This window comes from Diuraphis noxia, unplaced genomic scaffold (assembly GCF_037042655.1).
Source record: "Diuraphis noxia isolate RWA-SAM2 unplaced genomic scaffold, SU_Dnox_SAM2 contig0003, whole genome shotgun sequence".
In the NCBI taxonomy this organism is placed as follows: Eukaryota; Metazoa; Arthropoda; class Insecta; order Hemiptera; family Aphididae; genus Diuraphis; species Diuraphis noxia.
Window position 1 is genome coordinate 48644023 of NW_028301713.1, and position 21069 is coordinate 48665091.

Genomic DNA, 21069 nt, shown 5'->3' on the forward strand with positions numbered 1-21069 from the left:
TATCAGTTTATTTTATAAAACATATAATTAATTAACTGTACCTACATGTTTTTGCACATAGCACGACGCCAACTCGGAGCTTAGATGTAATATAATTACAACAAAGTATTCATGAAAAAACAATTATAATCAGTTATTTATAACCAATTAAGTGTAACTATACATATACACACCATTTAAATTATGGTACTTGCATCTGTAATAATAAGCAGATAAATAAATAAACTTTCTTGGTCCCCTCTCTACTCTCTAGCATTTCAGTTATCAGTATGGTTCGTTACTATTAAATAACTAGTAATAATTATAATTGTAGAGGAGGTTGGTTATTGACATCATCCCTACTTAACAATCCAAACAAAGCATACCTACCTATATTTCATTATCGTATATGTAGTTGAATGACGATATACCATTTGTATAAATAAAAAGTCTTATTATAATTTAAAACAATTAAATATTTCAAATAGCAATATTTATATTTTTATATAAAAATATTATGTGAGTTTGATGTTTTATTTAATATTAATAAACAATTCCACGATTTGAATAAAATACCAAAGCGTTATACATATCATTATTAAGTAAAGTTATAATAAATAATAAACCTAAGTCGATCTAAACATGCAGCTTAAACTATGATAAACTTATTGGTCAGTTATAGTAAATCACTATCAATTATCATTATCATTTGTGCGGATATCCTATCCTAATATTGCAATGATAATGGACATTTCGTTTATGGAATGGTTTGTCATCGTCGGATCAACAGTATTATTATTATCTCTGAGCGATTAACGATTACAGTAACGATGTGCACGATCAAGATCATGCCTACCCCTCGTCTCGATGTTGTACATTTAGTTTGTTTTTCTATTATTTTTTTTAAATATTTTTTTTTTTGGTGGTGTTGGGGGGTGTAGTTGAGGGGTCGAGAACGAGGGTCTTGTAAGTAAGAAATGTGGTTGCTACAATAATATTATTACCAGCTCATAATGTATTCCACACGAGGCTGTGGCGATGAAGGAGAAGATAGTTTTTGCTTTTATATTGTTAGTGGAGGGGCATCTATCCGGGTTTTTTTTTTATTATTTAGGTACTGCTAAAAAGTTTGTTTGGAAAACTTTAACTCGCCGCGCATTAATCGATTCTACCGATGACGCCATCGGTGTGATCGACCGCGGTGTGTTATTGCACTATGATGTTTATAATATTATAACCATACTGGTATTATAGCGCATTAACGTTGTCCCGAGTGCATGTGCTGCTTGTGTCATGCCTCATTTGTTTGCATATTAATATTTTACTCGGATACACATTATTATATATATATAATACAAGCGCACGCACACGCGACAGTCGACATTTGTCGATCGTCCGCCGCGTAGGTGTGAGCTATATATAGGTAGTGTGTGCATCACATCGTAAATTTCTAGCACACAATCTATCACCTGAAAATTATACCACGGACAGTTTGATACAATATTTAATTTCAAAGATTTTTTCGCGCTTTTCACATAAAGCCGTTTTTAAAAATCCGTACGGACAAACCACAAATTCAATTGAAACAACTAGTATAGGTGCTTGGTGCTTAGAAGTATAACGATCGACCTATATGTGGCTATGTGCTGATGCTCTCTATGTATACAGCTCGTCGTCTAAAACCATATAGATATATAATGTATGTACATTATAAATTTATTGCCGCTGACGGATGTCGAATGAAAATACCATGAAAATGGCGATATAATTTTAAAACTAAAACTTAGATGTCTGTGCATCGCTTTTTGTATATTATTATGTTATGTTGACGTCAGCTACAATATTTTTATGATAGTTGAAATCGGAAATATTAGTCGCATAAACGGATACACGACCATTGACCAATATATTACGGATTCATCGTTCCGCTAAGAATCTAAAATAGTTCAACCATTATTGTAGGTACTTATTGAAGTGTTAATTGCTATCGTGCCTATATACCTACACGCCCTAAAATGGTAAACATACTCCCTCGTTTATACCTATATTATAGCCCACATAAATGTAAAATATATTATATTTGTATTTTACTATTTATATTTATTTATGTAAATAATATTCGTCAACATTCCCAGACACGCGTCTATTCTGTAGTACGATCATTTAAATGGCAATTATTGTACATAAGACCCGAAGACCGTGATTTTTGAAAATTATGTGCCTCGCGAAATTGCTCAGAAAACGGAGATTATCGTAGGTACCAGCTACTTAGGTATATAGCATAAAATAAATATTACATGTACGCTTGTACATAGGCGTGCGCAGGCCTCTTTTTCAGGATATGCAGAAGGTTGACAATAGAAAGTTATTTTAAGCTCGTAAAATTCTGACAATATGTATACACAATTCATAAATATTGAAAAAACCTACTGTTTAATTAAAAAAATATTGTAATAAATACCATTACATAATACAAGAAGTATGTATTTCGCAAATACTTGGTAGTTGATAACTGATAACTGCAGGATGTTTCAATTTTCCAGAGTCGATGTTCGCCTCTCACAGAACTTCAGGGTATGCAGCTGCATACCCTGCATACCCCCTGCGCACGCCTATGTGTACAAGCTATACATTCATAATAGAAATTATTTAGTATATAATATACATATTATTATTAAAGATCAATGTATACATAATATCATAAACAATACATTTGTCGTGGAAGCCGCCGAGTAAACTTTGCAGTACCTATAGCACAATAACTGCTTGTGCGGCTGGTTTTCTCCCTCGTCATTTTTCTCTCTCACTCTTCGCTCTTTATTTCTCTCTCTCTCCCTCTCATGGCACACAATAACTCACTCCCTTATATAGTTCATTCTGTTTGAAATCTCCCCATTCCTTTCGTTCGGGCGTAAAATATGTATATATATATATATATATATATATATTATACTTGGTGACGAGGTAAAAATGTTTAATAAACCGAAACTTTTCCCGTGCCGCCTGGAAGATTATAACGCCTACAATATTTTACGTACAAATATAATCTCTCGGTTCACGCACGGGCCAAAAAAAAAAAAAAACCAACGACCTACCTAATCGTTCTTTTCGTCCGCTTCGGCTGTTATCGACGTTATTGCTACGCGAGAGGTGAATAATACAAAAAAAAAAAAAACGTCGACCGATAAATTATTATTATTATATTATAATCGGCGCCACTGCGTATTCAACGCGCGGCGTTTGATTTATGACGGTCGGGCTCAAACAGTGTTGTTTTCACCGACGATAAAGTGTGCATGCGTTTGCTACAGCCACGTCGAATGCCGCCTCAAAAGATGTATACCTATTCCTATACGGCTATACGACCTAACGGATTTGTACATTATTGGTATCCTTTTTATGGTTTTGTAACGATGATACAACCACGAGTCCGAAAGTCCTTAAGTGCGTATACAATTTTAAGACCCATTATACCCAAGCATTGACAAAATTGCAAGATTAGTGAAAATTGGTGAATTTAAAAATATACGTAGATATATACCTAATCTATATAGTATTTATACTATAAGTATAATTTATTATATTATACAATCGTCTATGTTCTACAATAACGATATTCATCAATCATATTATATTTAGGTATTATTTGATTAGTTTTGATTTTTTTATGATAAGCTCTAAAAAATCGGTTATGGCTTGCCGTGACATTACGGCATGCATTTTATTCGCATCACAGCGAGGACAGTTTGTCTGTATTTTGATCTCTCGTTTTTTGCAGCGGTAATGATGGATACGTATATAGTTTCAACACAGTACTCTATATCATCATAATATATAATAATCGTATAGGTACTATATTGTAGCCATTGCAAAACATTATATGTTTTTGAGAGTTTTAAACAACAAGTACACATGGACGATAATAATATTGTTCTGCACTGATTTAGCAGCGTGTAATGTAACAGCGGTTTTCTTTTTTAATCAAGCCCCATCATGTTTGAAAAACGCTACCGACGTCCGTTTTACTGTTGTTTTTTCCATCTGCAGTCTTTCGACGTTTTTTCATCACCGCGCGTCTTCCACATATATTGTAAATTATATAATAAAAAATAAACATAAATATTAGGTAGGTACATATGATATATCATATATATGCATTTGTACCACGAACGTGCGGAACTGAAAAAAAAAGGTTCACGAGGATTTATCGACGAAAGACCTTCCTTTTTTTTTTCTCAAAAAGATTAGACCGTTCCCTCCGTTTTTTATGTGTATATAGACTATAGATGTATTATATTCTCTGTCTCTCTTTGTGTGCGCTTGCAGCAGCCTCGAATAATGCGCTCGTCGTGCAGCCCTCGTATATAATATATATTGTACAAAACGCGTATATATATACTACAGGGCTTATACTAATACTTTAGTGTCAAATGTGTACCATATATATGTATAAAGTATATATATATATATATATATATATGTGTGTGTGTACATATATATACATCACCCTATATACTTTACGCTATGTCCGATCGACAATTCTCGGGCGGCATTTATTTACTCGAGGTGGTTTTTTTCTCTTTATGTAAGTTAGACTAGGATATGTACATATTTATATAGGTAATAAATCTGACTTTTAACCCAACCGGATCGTACATACATAATATGATGGACGGAGAGTGTAGAAGTTGACGATTCGGGCTGTATTATATACTTTAGCATTGGTATCCCGCCTATAAAGTATAAACAATAATTAAATAATTAATTAATTATACTATTTAATTTGTAGGTAGCCACGCTTATGTATAAATATATTTTTATAGACATTATGCATAGAATGTTTTACATTTTGTTTTCCAATGTACCTGTTAAGTTTTAGTTGAATAAAAAATAAAAATAAAACTCTCAATAAAGGCATAGAATATCGTAAATAGCATACGCCATAATATGGTATTAGGTAAGGTACCTGTATTATTATAGTAATACATACATTATAATATATATATATATGTATTATTACGAGTGCTGAAGTTCCTATTACTATAGGTACGTATAATAAATCTGATTTATAGACCTTTCAAAAAATGCATTGAAAGCCATATACATTTTTTAGTAATGCAGTATTATGTGTACATACCTATATAACATAGTCACCGCTGTATAGTAATAAATAGCTACTATAGTTTAAGACGTTAATATATTAAATATTCATTGGCCACGTGTCATCATTTATATATAGGTACAATATTATCCATATATTACTAGTATATAGGTATATTATATAAACGAAGACGATGATGTTGGAGCATATACCTATTATATACGTATTTACGAGACATTTTTACGCATACCCCCCCCCCCCCCACCCCCAGTGAGGGTAAACTCTTTATTATGGTGGTTTATGGTTGTCGACGTTATTCTGCGCACGACTTTATACCTATATATATAAACGCTATGATTTAAGGCCTTACGCGACGACGCTACCCGACAAAACGGACCCCAATTTTTCTGGCACTTCATATATAGATGTATACACAAGTACTTGTATACAATGTATTATGATAAAACTATATATATTTATAAAATAAGAGAAAAAAAACGGCAATACTATTCCGAGCAGCCCACCCTGTATACGATGTGTAGACGTATATATATATATATGTACATTCATCAAATGGTGCGACGCTGCTGCAGTAATGGACATCATACCCGTGGTATGGCGAGGGGTAAAGTACCAGTGGTTGACTGTGGTGATGGCGAGGGTGAGTCGAGGTCAGTTAATGCCGTTATCACATACGAGCCGTACAACAACACTTACGGCGACGATTTTACCGTGAGCACGCGGCCTCGGTGGCATAATATATATATATATATATATATATATATATATATAGATCGAGAATCTGAAAGCAGAAGGGTCGTTGTCGCCGTCGTAAATATAGTGTTAATGGCCGTCTAAACGCCGCGCCACCGCGAGTTTTCCCGCTCGGGTGGTTTTTTTCACACGTCATTTGCGCGTTTTCCATAAATTCGTCGTCGTCGGCACCATAGACCGTAAGCGCGTCATGCCTACCTAATATAATAATATACTTATATTTACCCGTGCCACCTACTGCAGATTTATATTTCTTAATAAAAACAACGCAGGTAATAAATACAATAAATGTGTAAACAGGCGCCGACACGCATAATAAAATAATATATCATAAGGCTGTTGTGTACAAAGATCGTATTGCTTTGTGCGTGGTGTGTCGGGTCGGCAGACCTGTCGACCTTGGATATCGGAACGTAGGCGTGGTCTAACACGTCTACTATATTATAATAATAAGACACTACTTGACAATAGCGTCCTGTACCCGCTGACCGACTTGTTTATCGTTTCGACGACGATAACATTCAACGGGTAAAATTCCCTGCAGAATATATATATATATACATCATTTTTTTTGTAGGCGCCTACGCGCGGTGAAAATATCATATATTATAGGTACTAAGATGTACTGAAATATCATGTAAGTACCATATATTATCGTGATTTTGTTCTAGGGGTACGACTTAACAGCAACGAAGAAAGAACTGGTAGACATCAGCTGTCCGACGACGGTGTTCAAACAAATTTCGCACGTCCAACGAACAGTCGGCAATCCGCCCCATATTATACTTATGTCTTGTCATACATAATTGACAATTTGACACACTGATATTACAAATATATCGATTTTTCGATTTTTCATTTCAACATATTATGTTAGATAAATATCGATTTTAACAAAACTACGAACATTTGAAAATAATATTGAATAAAAATTCATAAAATCTTTAATATTTAAAAATATAATTCTATATTCTTAATAAGTTTTACGACTATACAATTAAAAAGTTGAGCTTAATTTCGTGAATATTTTTTTATGAATGTTCAAATTTTTATGATATTGGATATTCATGTGTATAACACATGTTTTATACTGAATAATTGGCTAAATATGTATACTTTATAGTTTGTGTGTAGATTTATATGACATAATAGTTCTTTATGTAAGTGTAACTTGTAAGTATATAGCAAAAATAAATTTAGCAATCTGATGTTTTATAAATTCAATTGTTATTTATCCTGCCGATATAATATATATATATATATATACGAGGGTCGTGGAGGATAATCAAAGACAATCACAAAATCTAACCACGAAATGAATGGTTGTATTTGTATTTAAAGGGTGGAAAAGTGACGAACGTGTGTCTATGTTTTTACCCTTAACTAAAGCGGTGAGCATATTATTTTGCGTTCACCCGTTAATCTGATACAGTTCTGTTTTTTATATTATTTATTTAGTTTTAATTTTTCGCATGTTTTTTGGTAACATATGCTTCAGTATACACGGGGCGGTTAATAATTATGTAGGTATACATGAATTATAATGATACGGTATAATGACTTGAAAAAATGTTTTTTTTTTTTTCGAAAAAATAACGCACGCGACTAACACGCCCACTGCAGGATGAGTTATAATACTCTTGTTCTAATACACAATGGATGAAAATATAAAAACAATAACGCCAAACATCACAGCGCAACGTACACATAAATTATACGTTATACTAATAATTTATAAGCCTGCTCGCAATACGTTCGTGCAACTACGGAAATAAGAAAAAAAATTCACCTAGCAATATTGTATCATAATGTTATTATGTCATAGCCAATTTTACATACCTAAATATGTAATACACTGCGTTCTACTTAATATAACCTTTAAGTGGTTTAAAACTTTTGTGGTAATAATACTATACAGTCTCGTGGTTCAAAGTCAGCTTACCGCCGTTAGGCGTTTACAATATCTTTTAGCAGAACGTTGACGACTGTGCAGACGAGCACCAAAAAGGCTGCAAACTAATTGAAATTAAATTGACTGACAAGCATTCGAGTGTAGGGCACAGATACGACAATGATTCTTCATATTTTATACGATTATACCATAGATACATAGATTGCAGCAGCATCCAGTAAACAATACAAGTCATTGTTAAAGATAAGAATTATAGATACCTACTATAGATAATTGATGAAGCCAAATGTCTTCCAAACGATTTGTGTAAGAAGGAAAACGTTATCATGGAAATGTTGGTCGCTTACATTTATATAAATTGTATTAATCTCAGTTAATCTCTACAATATAAAATAATAAAACTCCAAATATCCGAAATCTTCTGAAATCTCTGTACTTGACTTAGAATTTATAAAAGAAGGAGAGAAATATAAATATGAAACTATTGTAGGCTTATGAAGTTCACGATCATTTTCAAGAGTATCTATATTGGAAAAAATGTTATATGAACTACATTAATACGATCGCTATAATTATATCGTTTAACATCGGTATAATATTTTACGGATTAGAAACTTATAGTCTTTACGGAATTGAGGAACAAAATCAATTGCTAATACTTTCTTCAATAAAATGTAAAATTTATGGCGAAATGGCCATCAACAAGTGTGACACCAAGACTTAAGTGAAAAAGATTAAACATTTTTAAATTTTTTGTTTATAATCGTTTTAATCGACATAATTCTAATAATATATAATAATATATGAAAGATATGGCCCGGTTTGTAAGGTCAAAATATGCGCCTTCACATTATCATACAAATAATATATTTTTTTTGTAAATTAAAAACCTATTTTCGATCACTATGATGCTAGTTTAGAGTAACATTTTAATTTTAATTTTTTTTTTGCATAAATCTAGTTTTATGACTATTTTTCTTTTGCTTTTTTCTTGTCATTACCACTTTTACATTTTATTTTTAAATTTTACTCGACATTTTTGTTAAAGTATACCAAGTGCTCGAAATGGGGGGGGGGGGGTGCGCAGGGGGACGGAACTCTCCTTCTATTTTCTTTTTTTTTTGCGTACCCCTACTATTTTTTTTTACTTGGACGGGGGGACGGTACAAACTAATGTCCGAAATAATTTTTATTAAAATATGGATTTTTAATTGATGTCAATTATATAAAAAATTTACTATTTTTCTTTTCAAAATTATTTTTGATATTATACTTTAATATTTATTATATCTTTTCTACATGGTTTAAGATATGCGGTTTAATATCTACAACCGTGCTTTTCTACGATCCACAAAATAGATACGGTGCACAGTGCACAGATACTAGTGTGTGATAGTACTATCTAAAAAAAATCTCTGGTTCCGAACGAAATGTTATCACTTTATCAGTTTCAGTTATTACTGTTGTCTGTTATGGTTATCATTTATCGGTGTTTTGAATTTAATATAGGTTAATATTGTTATCTATTATAGACTATTATAATTTTTCTTGCTATCTTAACATGCAAGGTGTATATATTGCTATAAAAATATATTATATTTGGAATTAAAATATGTGGTCAGTCCAAAGCTGACTGATGTGTAAGAACATTTAATGACATCAAGGGCCGGTGAGAATACAAACATAACGGCGATCGCAAACGAACGTATGAGGTATAGGTACAAACTGATTATTGAATAATTTATGAATTATTCAATATTTCAATGAAACATCGACGTAACGGCGTAAAGGACAATATTATGCGCTGCAACACAATATGTCAATTCATTTAAAATATTATCTAAGCATAAAGTTGTAATTGTATTTCCTCCTCATTTATTCAGACGTGAAGCTGACTTTAATTTGTACACGACTTTGTTTAAGTTGTATAAGATTATTAAAGGCACACGCTACACAATAAACCTTAAGTTAATATGATTATTCGTAAAAAAAATATCTTTATAAAAACATATTTTATCAAGACCAAACGAATGTTTAATAACGTCGAAATTATTTTAATGACATAATAAAATATAATGATTAATTATCATTTTGGTAAAGCATGTGAATTAATTTGTCGTGATAAAGCGTTATTATTGGTCATACGTGAATTATAATTGTTTTCAGCTCTCGAGAAAAGAATGTTTTTGTTATATAGATATTTAAATGATTGCCGTATATACCTATAATATTAAATAACTATTATAATTAGCAAAAAAATGTGATGAATGATTTTTTTTACAAATATATACAGGGTGATTCTTTTAAGTGGGTACACTAATCATCTCGAAAAGTATTTACTTTTTTCAAAATATTTTTTTACATGGTTTCAAGTTGTTAAAAAACCAACGTTTTTATTAAAAAATTGTATTTTTAAATATTTTTTATCCTTATCATTTTTTAAGTTTTTTACTTTTTTGAATGACAACATAGAGTTTTAATTTCATATTCCAAAGCAGAATATTTTTCTAAGTATTTTGATTCATAAAAATAGAATTTAGGACGAGTAGTTTATGAGTTATATGTATTTAAAGTTTAGACAAGCGGAGTAGTGGACAAACATTTAGCGGGGTAACCCCGTACCACTCCACTCTGGCAATCTAAACTTTAAATACTCATAACTCAAAAACTACAAGCCTTAAATTCGATTTTTATGAATCAAAATACTTAGAAAAATATTCTGCTTTGGAATATGAAATTCCTGTAATCGTCTAATGCCGTGTCCTATGCGTACGTGAATCCGACAAACACGACAAAAAACAAAACGATTTGTGTTTTGTCGCACGGGTCGCATATATATGGCGACGGAACAGCACGGTCACAAATCAAAATAGATATCGCACGCGCCCGTCGCATTCGCGTAGAACACTGCGTAATAAGCACGTGCAGGATGCGTATAGTTGGACATTGTTTGTGTTTACTCGCTCGTGTGGTCGCATCGCATTGTATTTGTAATATTTTGCGTTATAATGACGATTGGTGCGCGTTTATTGACATTACTCTGCAGTTACTCTGTCCGTCTTCGCCAGCGACATTAAACGTTTGTACCTAAATATTATATAAAGTTGTTCGATAAAATACCATTTTTGAACGCGTCGAATCGGGTGCTATAATATATCGTGTAGTACTGCACCGGCCATCACTGGTTATTTCGTGCGGGACTTCAATAATCGCGGGCACCGGGACGACATGACATTTGGATTTTGATGTTCTGCATCTCGCGGCTTACTCGTCATCACCGTCGCGAAAATTAAATAACGCGAGCCCGGCACGTTTCGGTCTTCCGCCGATCTCCATCACAGGCTGTCCCTCGTGCATGCACTCTCTCGTGATGCGTTACCGAAAGTCGTCTCGTCTGCCGTCGTTACCTTATTTGCGTCTATATATACTGTCTCATACTCATTACACCTTAGATCATATATACAATGGATGAAGCCATCGGGCTAATTCTTGAAGCCAGAATAACCCAGAGCCCCGACTGCAGTTTGTGCGCATGCGCGTAATTCTTGATTGGTTAATAAATTATTACAAAAAATAATATGATCATAATATCATGCATATACCTACTATACTATTATCAGTAATTTACGCATGCGCAGTAATAACCAAGGCTCTAGCGTTTTCAGTCATTTTGGCTTCAAATCTAATACTGCACAAGCATATACCGAGTGGCTACATCCATAGTTATATGATCTAAGCATCACCGTAATCCACGCAGTGCTGTGCGCCGTTGTTATTATAGCGTTATTATATACGGTGCAGCTGTCACACCGCCGTCGGTTACCTACATATTATTATTATCATCTTAACGTAACGATTTATATTATATTATCGTCATCGCTCGTCTGCACGTGTAGATAGTAAAAAACACCTAACCGATTAACCGCGTTTGATCGAGATCGCTGTTGACCACGTCGGCTCGTTAGTAGCCGGTACGCCGATCATAATATTCGTTGGTTTATTTTTATATTATACATTAATATTATATATACTGTTATTATAATTATTCACTGTATAGTAAGTGCAGGGTCCCTGAGGGCATCCTCCTCTTCCTCTGCCACCGCCACCGTCCACCCCTCCGCCCGAAGAACACTCTGTCACAGATCCCTCCCCCCGACCCCGCCGTCTAAGCTGCAGCCGCGCCGATCCCTTCGCCCGAACCCTCCACAACCGCGTACGGGCGTGCCGATGATATGCTACGTTATTAAATTGTTGTCACTACACATATAATCATATTTATTTTTTTTCATTTGTTATTAAAATACACGACCAGTAAATATTATTTTACTATAAGCGTGCGCGTGATGGAGGTGACATGGCTTGGGTGACAGCCAGCAGATAAGAAGCCCCACCCATTGGAGGCACTTAAGGGTGGGAGTTTATTTTAATGTGCCAGCAAAATTGAATACAAAAATAAAGTGCGGAGGCAGAGGTATATACCTACCATTTTAGTTAAGTAGGTCACGATACGCTTAAGACGCCTTATTCTGAGGTCGCCAGGAATATGCTATAGCATTGGTGGATAGTTCGGATGAAATCAAGGGATTGCGATGGCTGCAGTGGAACTTGGAGTGTGTGCGTTTGTAGAAAGGTTTTGCGACGTTTTGGACTGTTGGAATGATTAGATCTCTATGTAGAGTGTCGTTATAGATACAATAAGTAGGGGAGTTCGGTTATTTGGCGGAGACATTTTGATTGGAAGACTTGGATTTCGTTAAGTTGGACGTTTTGGTTGCACCTCAGAGTTGGATACCGTATGTCCAGATCGGTTTGAGAAGGAGTGCATTAACCAAATTTTAATTCGATAATGCCACCATCGTTTTTGTACCGAAAAAAACATTCAGTCGTGGGTTTTTTTCATACAGTGTCAAGTTGTTGCGCAGTCTATAAAAATGGCTAGTGAACGGGTACATATATACAAATATATTGCACCTACACCACTGTATAGTAAGTGTGACTAATCGACTTTGTAAATCGCAAGTTCTTATACACATCGGCCTCGATCATCATGCACAGCAATTCAATGTTTCAATTCATATATAATTGCACCGTCGCGTTTTGTAAGCATTTCCACGGACTTCTTGAAACGTGTAGGTATATAATATTCATTGATGTGGCATATTTTATCGCATGTTCTCGATACTTACTTAGAATATGTCTAATACTTATAGAGAAGTTAATCTGCAAAAGAAAATATTTTTCATTAATGTTATCTTTTAACTATTTTCAATATTTTTACAAAGGTTATGTAACGTATATTATATACCGAATAATTTAATCACAAGCTTTAATACTATAAATTATATGAACAATTTCAATTACATATTTCTATTAATTATCTTAGGATTAATTATACACATTATGTTATGCATACTCACACTCAAAGCACTACATAGGATTAAATTGGTTTTCCATTGCAATTCTCAACATTATAGAAGGGACTCATCGTGACCCACTTGAACGTTGGATAGTTGCTGCAGGTTATTCGAGGTCACCAACATATTAATGTAACTTATTTATGCATGTATTTACACAAGAATATTATTTTAAGATTTCGCGAAAAAATCGTTTTTTTTCATTTGATGTCACTTTAAAAAAGCTGAACAGCATCACTGGACAATAGCCAATCAGATTTCTTCGTCAAAATCACTTCACTTATGTATGACATTTTACTGTTATTATAATAAATTGTTCGGCTAAATAACATTTTATAAGTAATTATATTGTCTCCTGTGCAGACTTGCAGTTTCCTCAAAAAATTCTCTAAGCCACAACTACAGTGATGATAATAACGAGCAGATGTCTAAATCTGTAATGTGTATAATTGTATATATTATATAATATATATACTGTATAGGTATATTTCTATTGACAACAAAAAATAACGATGTGAATGTACTTTAACGTTTGTAAAATTGGACACAATCGATGTATAGGAAATATGAGACGGTGTTCACAGTGTTGGGTTGACAAGAGAAGACCGCGATGATTAAAAAAAAAACTGTTTTACGCGTGTGGGAAATTGTCGATCGCAGGTGGACAGATCACCAACGTACCTACGTAGTGCACACTCCCGTGATATCTAAAATTGTGTGTACAGTTTGAATGTAAATATCTAACACGTATTGCTGCACAGCTATATTATAGGACATAGGCACCTACAAGTGCAGTACTAGTGTGTACGTATCATAATATGTTATACATATTTATTTACCTATAGATTGTACAAGTGTTAAACCGTTATAAATATGGGATAGGTATATATATATATAAATATATATATATATATATGTATAGGACTTATTGCAGTAAAGCTGCTGCTGTCTAGTGCAGGTTTACAAATTTTAAAAATTACATTCACTACAGACATTTTTATACGCACCAGTGTTTTTTTACAATAGTTCACGTTTATAGATAAATTACCATAATATTCTGCATTAACCCTGAATATATATAGATTATATATACACATCATAAGACATTAAAGAGTTTTAGGTTTGCTTAACTATAGTTGTGTTGGAGTGAAGACATTTATCATATATTCACATGTTTATGCGAGTAAAACAGAATATATTAAGCACTACTACGAATACAGCAGCATTTTCAAAACGACTAAAACAAAGTACAAAATATAAAGCATGGTTATTATAGTTATTATACTATATAGGTACATTAGGAAATACGCATTATACCTATATAATGTTATTGTAATGTAAAAACTTTATTATACCAATATGTGTCTCAAATGTATAAATAAAATGTTATATCAAACAAACAATACCTATTTATGACACCCGATAATAATAAACAATTATCGATATTACCTATTATACATATTTCAGAATTTCAGATTGTATTATTTTTTCATGATAATTACACGTTGACACACCTTGCCACCTTGGTCATTACCATTAATTTTATTAGGTAAAATTGTTATTGTTACCTTGTTACCTATAATAACATTTTACCTATACGCTAAAGGTAGATATTTGTATAATTGTATAAGCAACTAAAAATCATGAAATATATTAAAACAAAATATGATGTTAACATTATATTGTAGGTACAAAAAGATACCTATCGTTGGTTAAATCCAAAGCTTAACCGAAAAGAAGACACAGTACTCAACAGACTTCTCCGCATTGGGACACACCAAAATCACGCACGGACTCCTGATGGAAAGAGAGGAGCCTCCCATTTGTCATACTTGTGGAACTATGTTAACAGTCAAACACGTAATAGCCGACTGTTTATTGTACAACCAAGAATGAGTTGAGCGCAGGATATCCATACAACTTGGACTCCGCACTCGGTCCCAATCCTAAAAAATAACTCAGATTTATTGAATTTTTTAAAACACTCCAAATTGTACAATCAAACAAATATGTACATCTCATTTTATTTATAACTCATCTTTGTAAATATCGTTGTAAACACTTGTTCATGCATATCTTTTAACATTCTGAAACTAATGGCCTTTGCTGTCGATGTTTTTTTGTGATTAAAAAAAAAATTATATACATATTATAGATACATATGTTTACGAAAAATACTTCAATATTTCATTACATTTTATATATATTATAGTATTTTTATAGTTGACATATTCGTGATACCTTCAAACTACATTGTATTAGTGTGTAAGTACTAAAAAATTATTATCAAAAATTCGCATTTTAAAGAGTTGCTAACTTAATTTTGTTTTACACATAGGTAAATGGATGTCATTTATTTGACTGATGAGGTAAAAGCATACATGAAATTGTTGAAATTATGGCGTCCAATAAATAAATTATATCATAAAACAATATGGGAGCTTATTAATTTAATATTTTAATCCTATATCTTTTTTCATATAGACTCCAAACTCAACTAACTTTGACAAAAGTTTGAGAGATTTTTCTTGGAGATGTTTGGAAAGTATTTATATGACCGTGTTGGACAATATTGTCAAAAACTATAATATCCGAATAAAATTGAGGTAAGTAAATAATTAAAACCAAGATAAATTAACGGAACTAGTGTATCATACGCGTACGGATATATGGATGAAAAAGTAGTTTGTATACCTAGCGCGATGTATAGATATTATATATTATAGATACTTAATACGGACTGCTAAATAATTGATGTCTATATATTATGTTTATTTAATATCTAATATCTATGTATAATATACTGCAGAGAATTCCGTTATAGATTTCATTATATTCTTATTAATTCATTATAAAATATTGTTTATTCCATTCTTTCTTATTCCCGCATATATAGCCATATAGGTAAGTATTGATAATATTTCAATTTTGAATTTGTTACTACGATTTGCACTTAAGACTTAGTATATAATATTCTTAAATTAGTAGTTTTAACTTATTCATCGTTCAGAAAAAATTTACATACAAATCTCGCTTATGACCTCCGCTTGAGTTTTTTTTTATAGCATTGACCGATTAACCTCTTAAACATTTTTAAAATCATTGTAATGTCTCGTTTAAGTATTTAAGAATATGGTTTTATACATATGGTTAGGTATAACTTATAACTCGGTTTATAGTTAAACCTAATGTACTTGTATGAATATAAACTTGTTGCAGACTGCAAGTATAACATCTTTAGCATTATTAAAAAAAGTCTTACTAAAAATGTAACAAAAAAAATTTCTTTTACTAATGGCCTAGTTGTCGATATATATTTTGATCAATAAAAAAAAGTCATTCATTTTGTATGCGTAATATTTCTGTAGGCCGTAACTATAAAAAGTAAAAACATTAAGTTCAAGTTAGATTAATGAAAATATAATTTTTATATACAAATTATACACTGTTGCAGTATTTGTATTTTATATGATGGAACAAGAATACTTATATCAATTTATTTTCACAAACAATAATGTCTGTATTATACATATATAATTACAATGACAATCATCCTTGTGATAATGCGATCTAACATCGAAATAGATAGGTAGTTCATACCTAAATATTATGCATTATTTTTAATTACTTTTCATTTCTTATTGGTTATTATCTGCAATTTGCATTGTAAATAATTTTTTTTAAACATTTAAAAATTATTTCGCAACTTGCGAGTGAAGTTATATTTATACAGCTTTTATAATCTAAATTGAAAAAATATATTCAAGGTGTTGTATGGATATTTTTAGTGCTAATATAATATAATTTTTTAATTTATATTAATTTTAAAATATTTTGATAATAAGGTAAAAACAATAATTTATTTATAAACTGAAAATACAAACATTTTAAAACACATTGTTGAGTTTTAAAAATGTCTCAAACGCCCACAAATAATGTTTTTAAATTGCAGTAAAATAACTAAAACTGATACTCTTGGTTTTAATATTTATAATTTCGTCCAAAGTTTGAACTTAAAATCACACATTGTGGCACTGTAAAATATTCATGGCTCCTCTCAGAATCTCAAATATTCCAAAAAATTAAATTGAGATTAACTTACGAATTTCCAACAGAAAAAATAACTTAAATGAAAATAATGTTTAGTGAAGCGTTACTTCATATTAATATAGGTACACAAAAAAGTTTTAAAAAAGTCATCATATATAATTATATTATTTTCGAACTACTGTCTACAGTCTACATAATAATTCTAATAATCCTCTCGCTCCATAAGTTCATATAAGCCATAAAAGATTGAACATCTAATATGCCACTGCCATAAATTCACCGACATCAGAACCAAGCTCAACATAGAAGACAATATGGAAGAAGCCCTAAGTCCCCAGCCAAGCAACATTGAAAAATTAATCAGTTATTTAAAACAAACTAAACTATATCAAATTATTTAACCTAGATATATCTCAATCCTTTTTTGTTCATACTATTACCTTTGTTTTGTATATATAATTATTGTTAATAATTCATTCTTGTGTAAAAAAATATTGATGTTAAAGGCCAATAACCTTTGTTGTTGAGTCTCATTTAAAATAAAATAAAAAAAGCCATAAAAGAAACATTCGAGTAATTTTTTGTCCAAAAACGGATAAATTCGTCTTCATGTAAGAAAATCTCGTTTTTTATGACCATGAAAAAATAAAATAATTCGTTATTCACAAGTGTTTTAGACGTGACGTGAATTATTAAAACATGTTATTACTTTATTGTTATAGATATACATGATATTATCTATATAAGTACTACATATTTTTCTATACATAATATATATTGTATATGAATAAGATGCCTACTATTCTTATATCACAAATCATAATATTACTTCCTCGCATGCGAGACACTTGCTCACAGTTTAATCTTGTCTGTATTTAATATTTTATGACTTGTTATGAATATTATGATACGCGTATGTGTGGAAATTCGTAAATTTTATAGTATAGGTAATTCCATAGATTCAAAAACATCGCTGCATAGTGCATACTAGAAAGTGATAATATGCAATGAGTAGGGATAACAAATTAAAATAACATTCTTTAATTTACAGGAATTGATAATTTTACATTTATAGTATATTATTAGAATATGATATATAATATAAGTATTAAGTAATAATTATGATATCATTGAGTTATACATAAGAATATTATTATTTTTTTAAATAAAATACAATTTATTTTTTTGAATTTATAGTATTATAGTTATTAATTATTATGTATATATAGTAACATTAGTAGTATGATTTGGTATGTTCAGAAGGCTGATCCTTGCTGATCCTTGCTGCCCCGCTGATCCTTGCTGATCCTTGCTGATCCTTGCTGCCCCGCTGATCCTTGCTGATCCTTGCTGATCCTTGCTGATCCTTGCTGCCCCGCTGATCCTTGCTGCCCCGCTGATCCCCGCATCCGCATCTCTGCATCCCCGCATCCGCTCATCCTAGTCTTTACTCATCCTCGTCCTCGCCGCCGCCCGATCACGCACGTACGCGACGTATATTTACCCCACCCCACCTCATACACCACCTGAACCCGTCTACTCATCACGTGACCGATACATATTTTGTATATTTACCCCTCCACCTGAACCCGTCTACTCATCACGCGACTGATATATATTTTGTGTATTAACCCCCACCTCCCCACCATCATCCGATCCGTTATGTGAGCAACATATATTATTTAATATTATTATCAATATTATCAGTTATCAATTACACATTTTTCCTGTAGATTCTTAGATATTATATTTAACAACAACAAATTAAAATACATATTAATGAAAATGTATAAGTCGCGAGTAAACTCTCGTCCTTTAGATACTATACTTAACAACAACAACAAATTAATATATATTAGTGAATAACATAATAATTACCAATCTGTTTATAACATTATATATATTATTATTATAAGCAAATGTCATTAGTACTAAAAAATATCTTAATCGCTTATACGTTGGACTCATAGATATACGCGACAACAACAACAAATTAATATATATTAGTGAATATCACATTAATAACCAATATATACTAAAAAATACCTTAATCACTTACACGTTAGACTCTTAGATAGCTTAATATTATATCTCCTACCAATTAATGGACTCATCCACACCCGTCTTAGCTCTACAAGAGCCGCCATTCATTCAGTCTGTTCTCAGTCGTACACAATTGTAATTCTCCTCTCCGTGTTTTCACAGTCTTCATAATTCGTTCTGAACTTATAGTTTTTTTCAAGTCTTTAGTGTTTATTATTTTCCAAGTGTTTTATAAAATTTTAAGTGTTTATTATTTTATTATTTTTAAAATCATTTTTAAAAACATGGCTGGTTCAATCGCCGACAACGCTACCTTATACAACGAGAAGAAGGCTTTTACATATGTGCCACCATCACCTCCGGCTGAACTCATCGAGTCTACATGCTACACGTTGGACTTTACGGCTAGAAAATTTATAATTGTCGGTATCGATCCAACAGAACAACTTCAAATAGTTGTTCTTTTATTAACATCATCACGTTATGTGAAAATAAGTACAGATTTTCTAAGACGGATATTCTCGCTTATGGGTAACGTACTATCTTTTATATTAGACACGCCGCAAAAGTACAAGCGTACCACATTTCTCGAAACCGATGCTTATAAAATATCGAGTATGATGTATAACGGTTCAAACGTTCTGGTAATTGAATCCAAGACTGAAAACGGGTGTAGAGTTTTATTAAGTCGTTTAGATTTAATAAAACTCCAGGAATTAGAATGGTGTATTACTGCTAGTATTAATGAAAAAGCAGAGAAAATAAAACCCGTAATTATTAAGCAAATTAGTGATTATTGCGAGTATTTGAGGGAGAAATGCTTGCAATCGGATTCACCGCCCAACAATTTGAGGGAAATGGAAATTTTCATTCGGAACGTTGAAGTCAGACAGAGTAAGAAGACACCCAACCTCGGCCAAATTAAAATGTTTGCGACTACACAATTGGCTGAACTTTGTATGGCTCATCGGAACGAACAAAACTCAAAAGTGGTAATGTAAAAGTATATTATTTCATATATAAAATATTAAATTACACTTATTTTTATTTTAGGTATATGATAAGAATTTCAAATCGCTGTCAGCTATATCACCAAGTTGTTCCGAGGTAAACGCTATCTTCTCCAAGTATGACGATTCAAATGATGGATTTAATCAACTGGACGATGATGATAATTTAGTTAAGGTAATACATAAATGTAATATTATATACAATCATATATATTTAAACAAGTTTTATTTTTTATTTTTATTTTAGTTACAGTACGGGTATTCACCAATATCACCAAACTATTCTCCAACCAACATTATATCAAGTAAACAAGAAGTTGCCACTACAACTATTCTAGCTAAGGTAATTTATATAATATTTTTCTTTAAATAAAAACAATATTGATATTATTAATTTTGTTTAGTCCATCGATGAGAACGATGGATATGATTCTGACAATTTGGCGCAGTACCCTCCGTGGCATCACAACCCAAATCTATACCTACGTCAACGAGCTTTAGTAGTTGATGAGAATGATGGTCCAACGTCGTTCTCGATTCAATCATCTCCACCATCGCCATCTTTTTTTGACAAGCCCTCAGATATATCAAGTAAACGGGGCGCTCAACACCTCACACCATCCCGTAACGTAAAGCGCAGATTATTATAATAAAATTAAATAATTTAGATATGTAGAATAAAAATAAACATGATATATAAAAAAGTATTTTTATTTATTAATATTAAGATTTACAATAAATATTTACAAGGTTCTTACTTCTCCATTAAATGGATTATAAGTTATA

At 31.9% G+C, this 21069-nt stretch overlaps 1 protein-coding gene across 1 annotated transcript; it reads left to right on the top strand.

Moving 5' to 3' along the window:
- The first annotated feature begins 18600 nt into the window (after positions 1 to 18600).
- LOC149057471 (uncharacterized) lies at positions 18601 to 20966 on the top strand. The gene is made up of 4 exons (XM_089222980.1): positions 18601 to 20265; positions 20327 to 20458; positions 20531 to 20626; positions 20688 to 20966. The coding sequence occupies exons 1-4, from the start codon at positions 19558 to 19560 to the stop codon at positions 20931 to 20933; spliced, it is 1182 nt and encodes a 393-aa protein (XP_089079106.1). The 5' UTR covers positions 18601 to 19557; the 3' UTR covers positions 20934 to 20966.
- Positions 20967 to 21069: the final 103 nt, after the last annotated feature.

Bases quoted from the DNA above. Each gene is read 5' to 3' on its own strand.
- LOC149057471 (XM_089222980.1), top strand. From the start codon at position 19,558: ATGGCTGGTTCAATCGCCGACAACGCTACCTTATACAACGAGAAGAAG. The intron at 20,459-20,530 runs GTAATACATAAA...TTTTTATTTTAG, and splicing joins ATGATGATAATTTAGTTAAG to TTACAGTACGGGTATTCACC. The intron at 20,627-20,687 runs GTAATTTATATA...AATTTTGTTTAG, and splicing joins CTACAACTATTCTAGCTAAG to TCCATCGATGAGAACGATGG.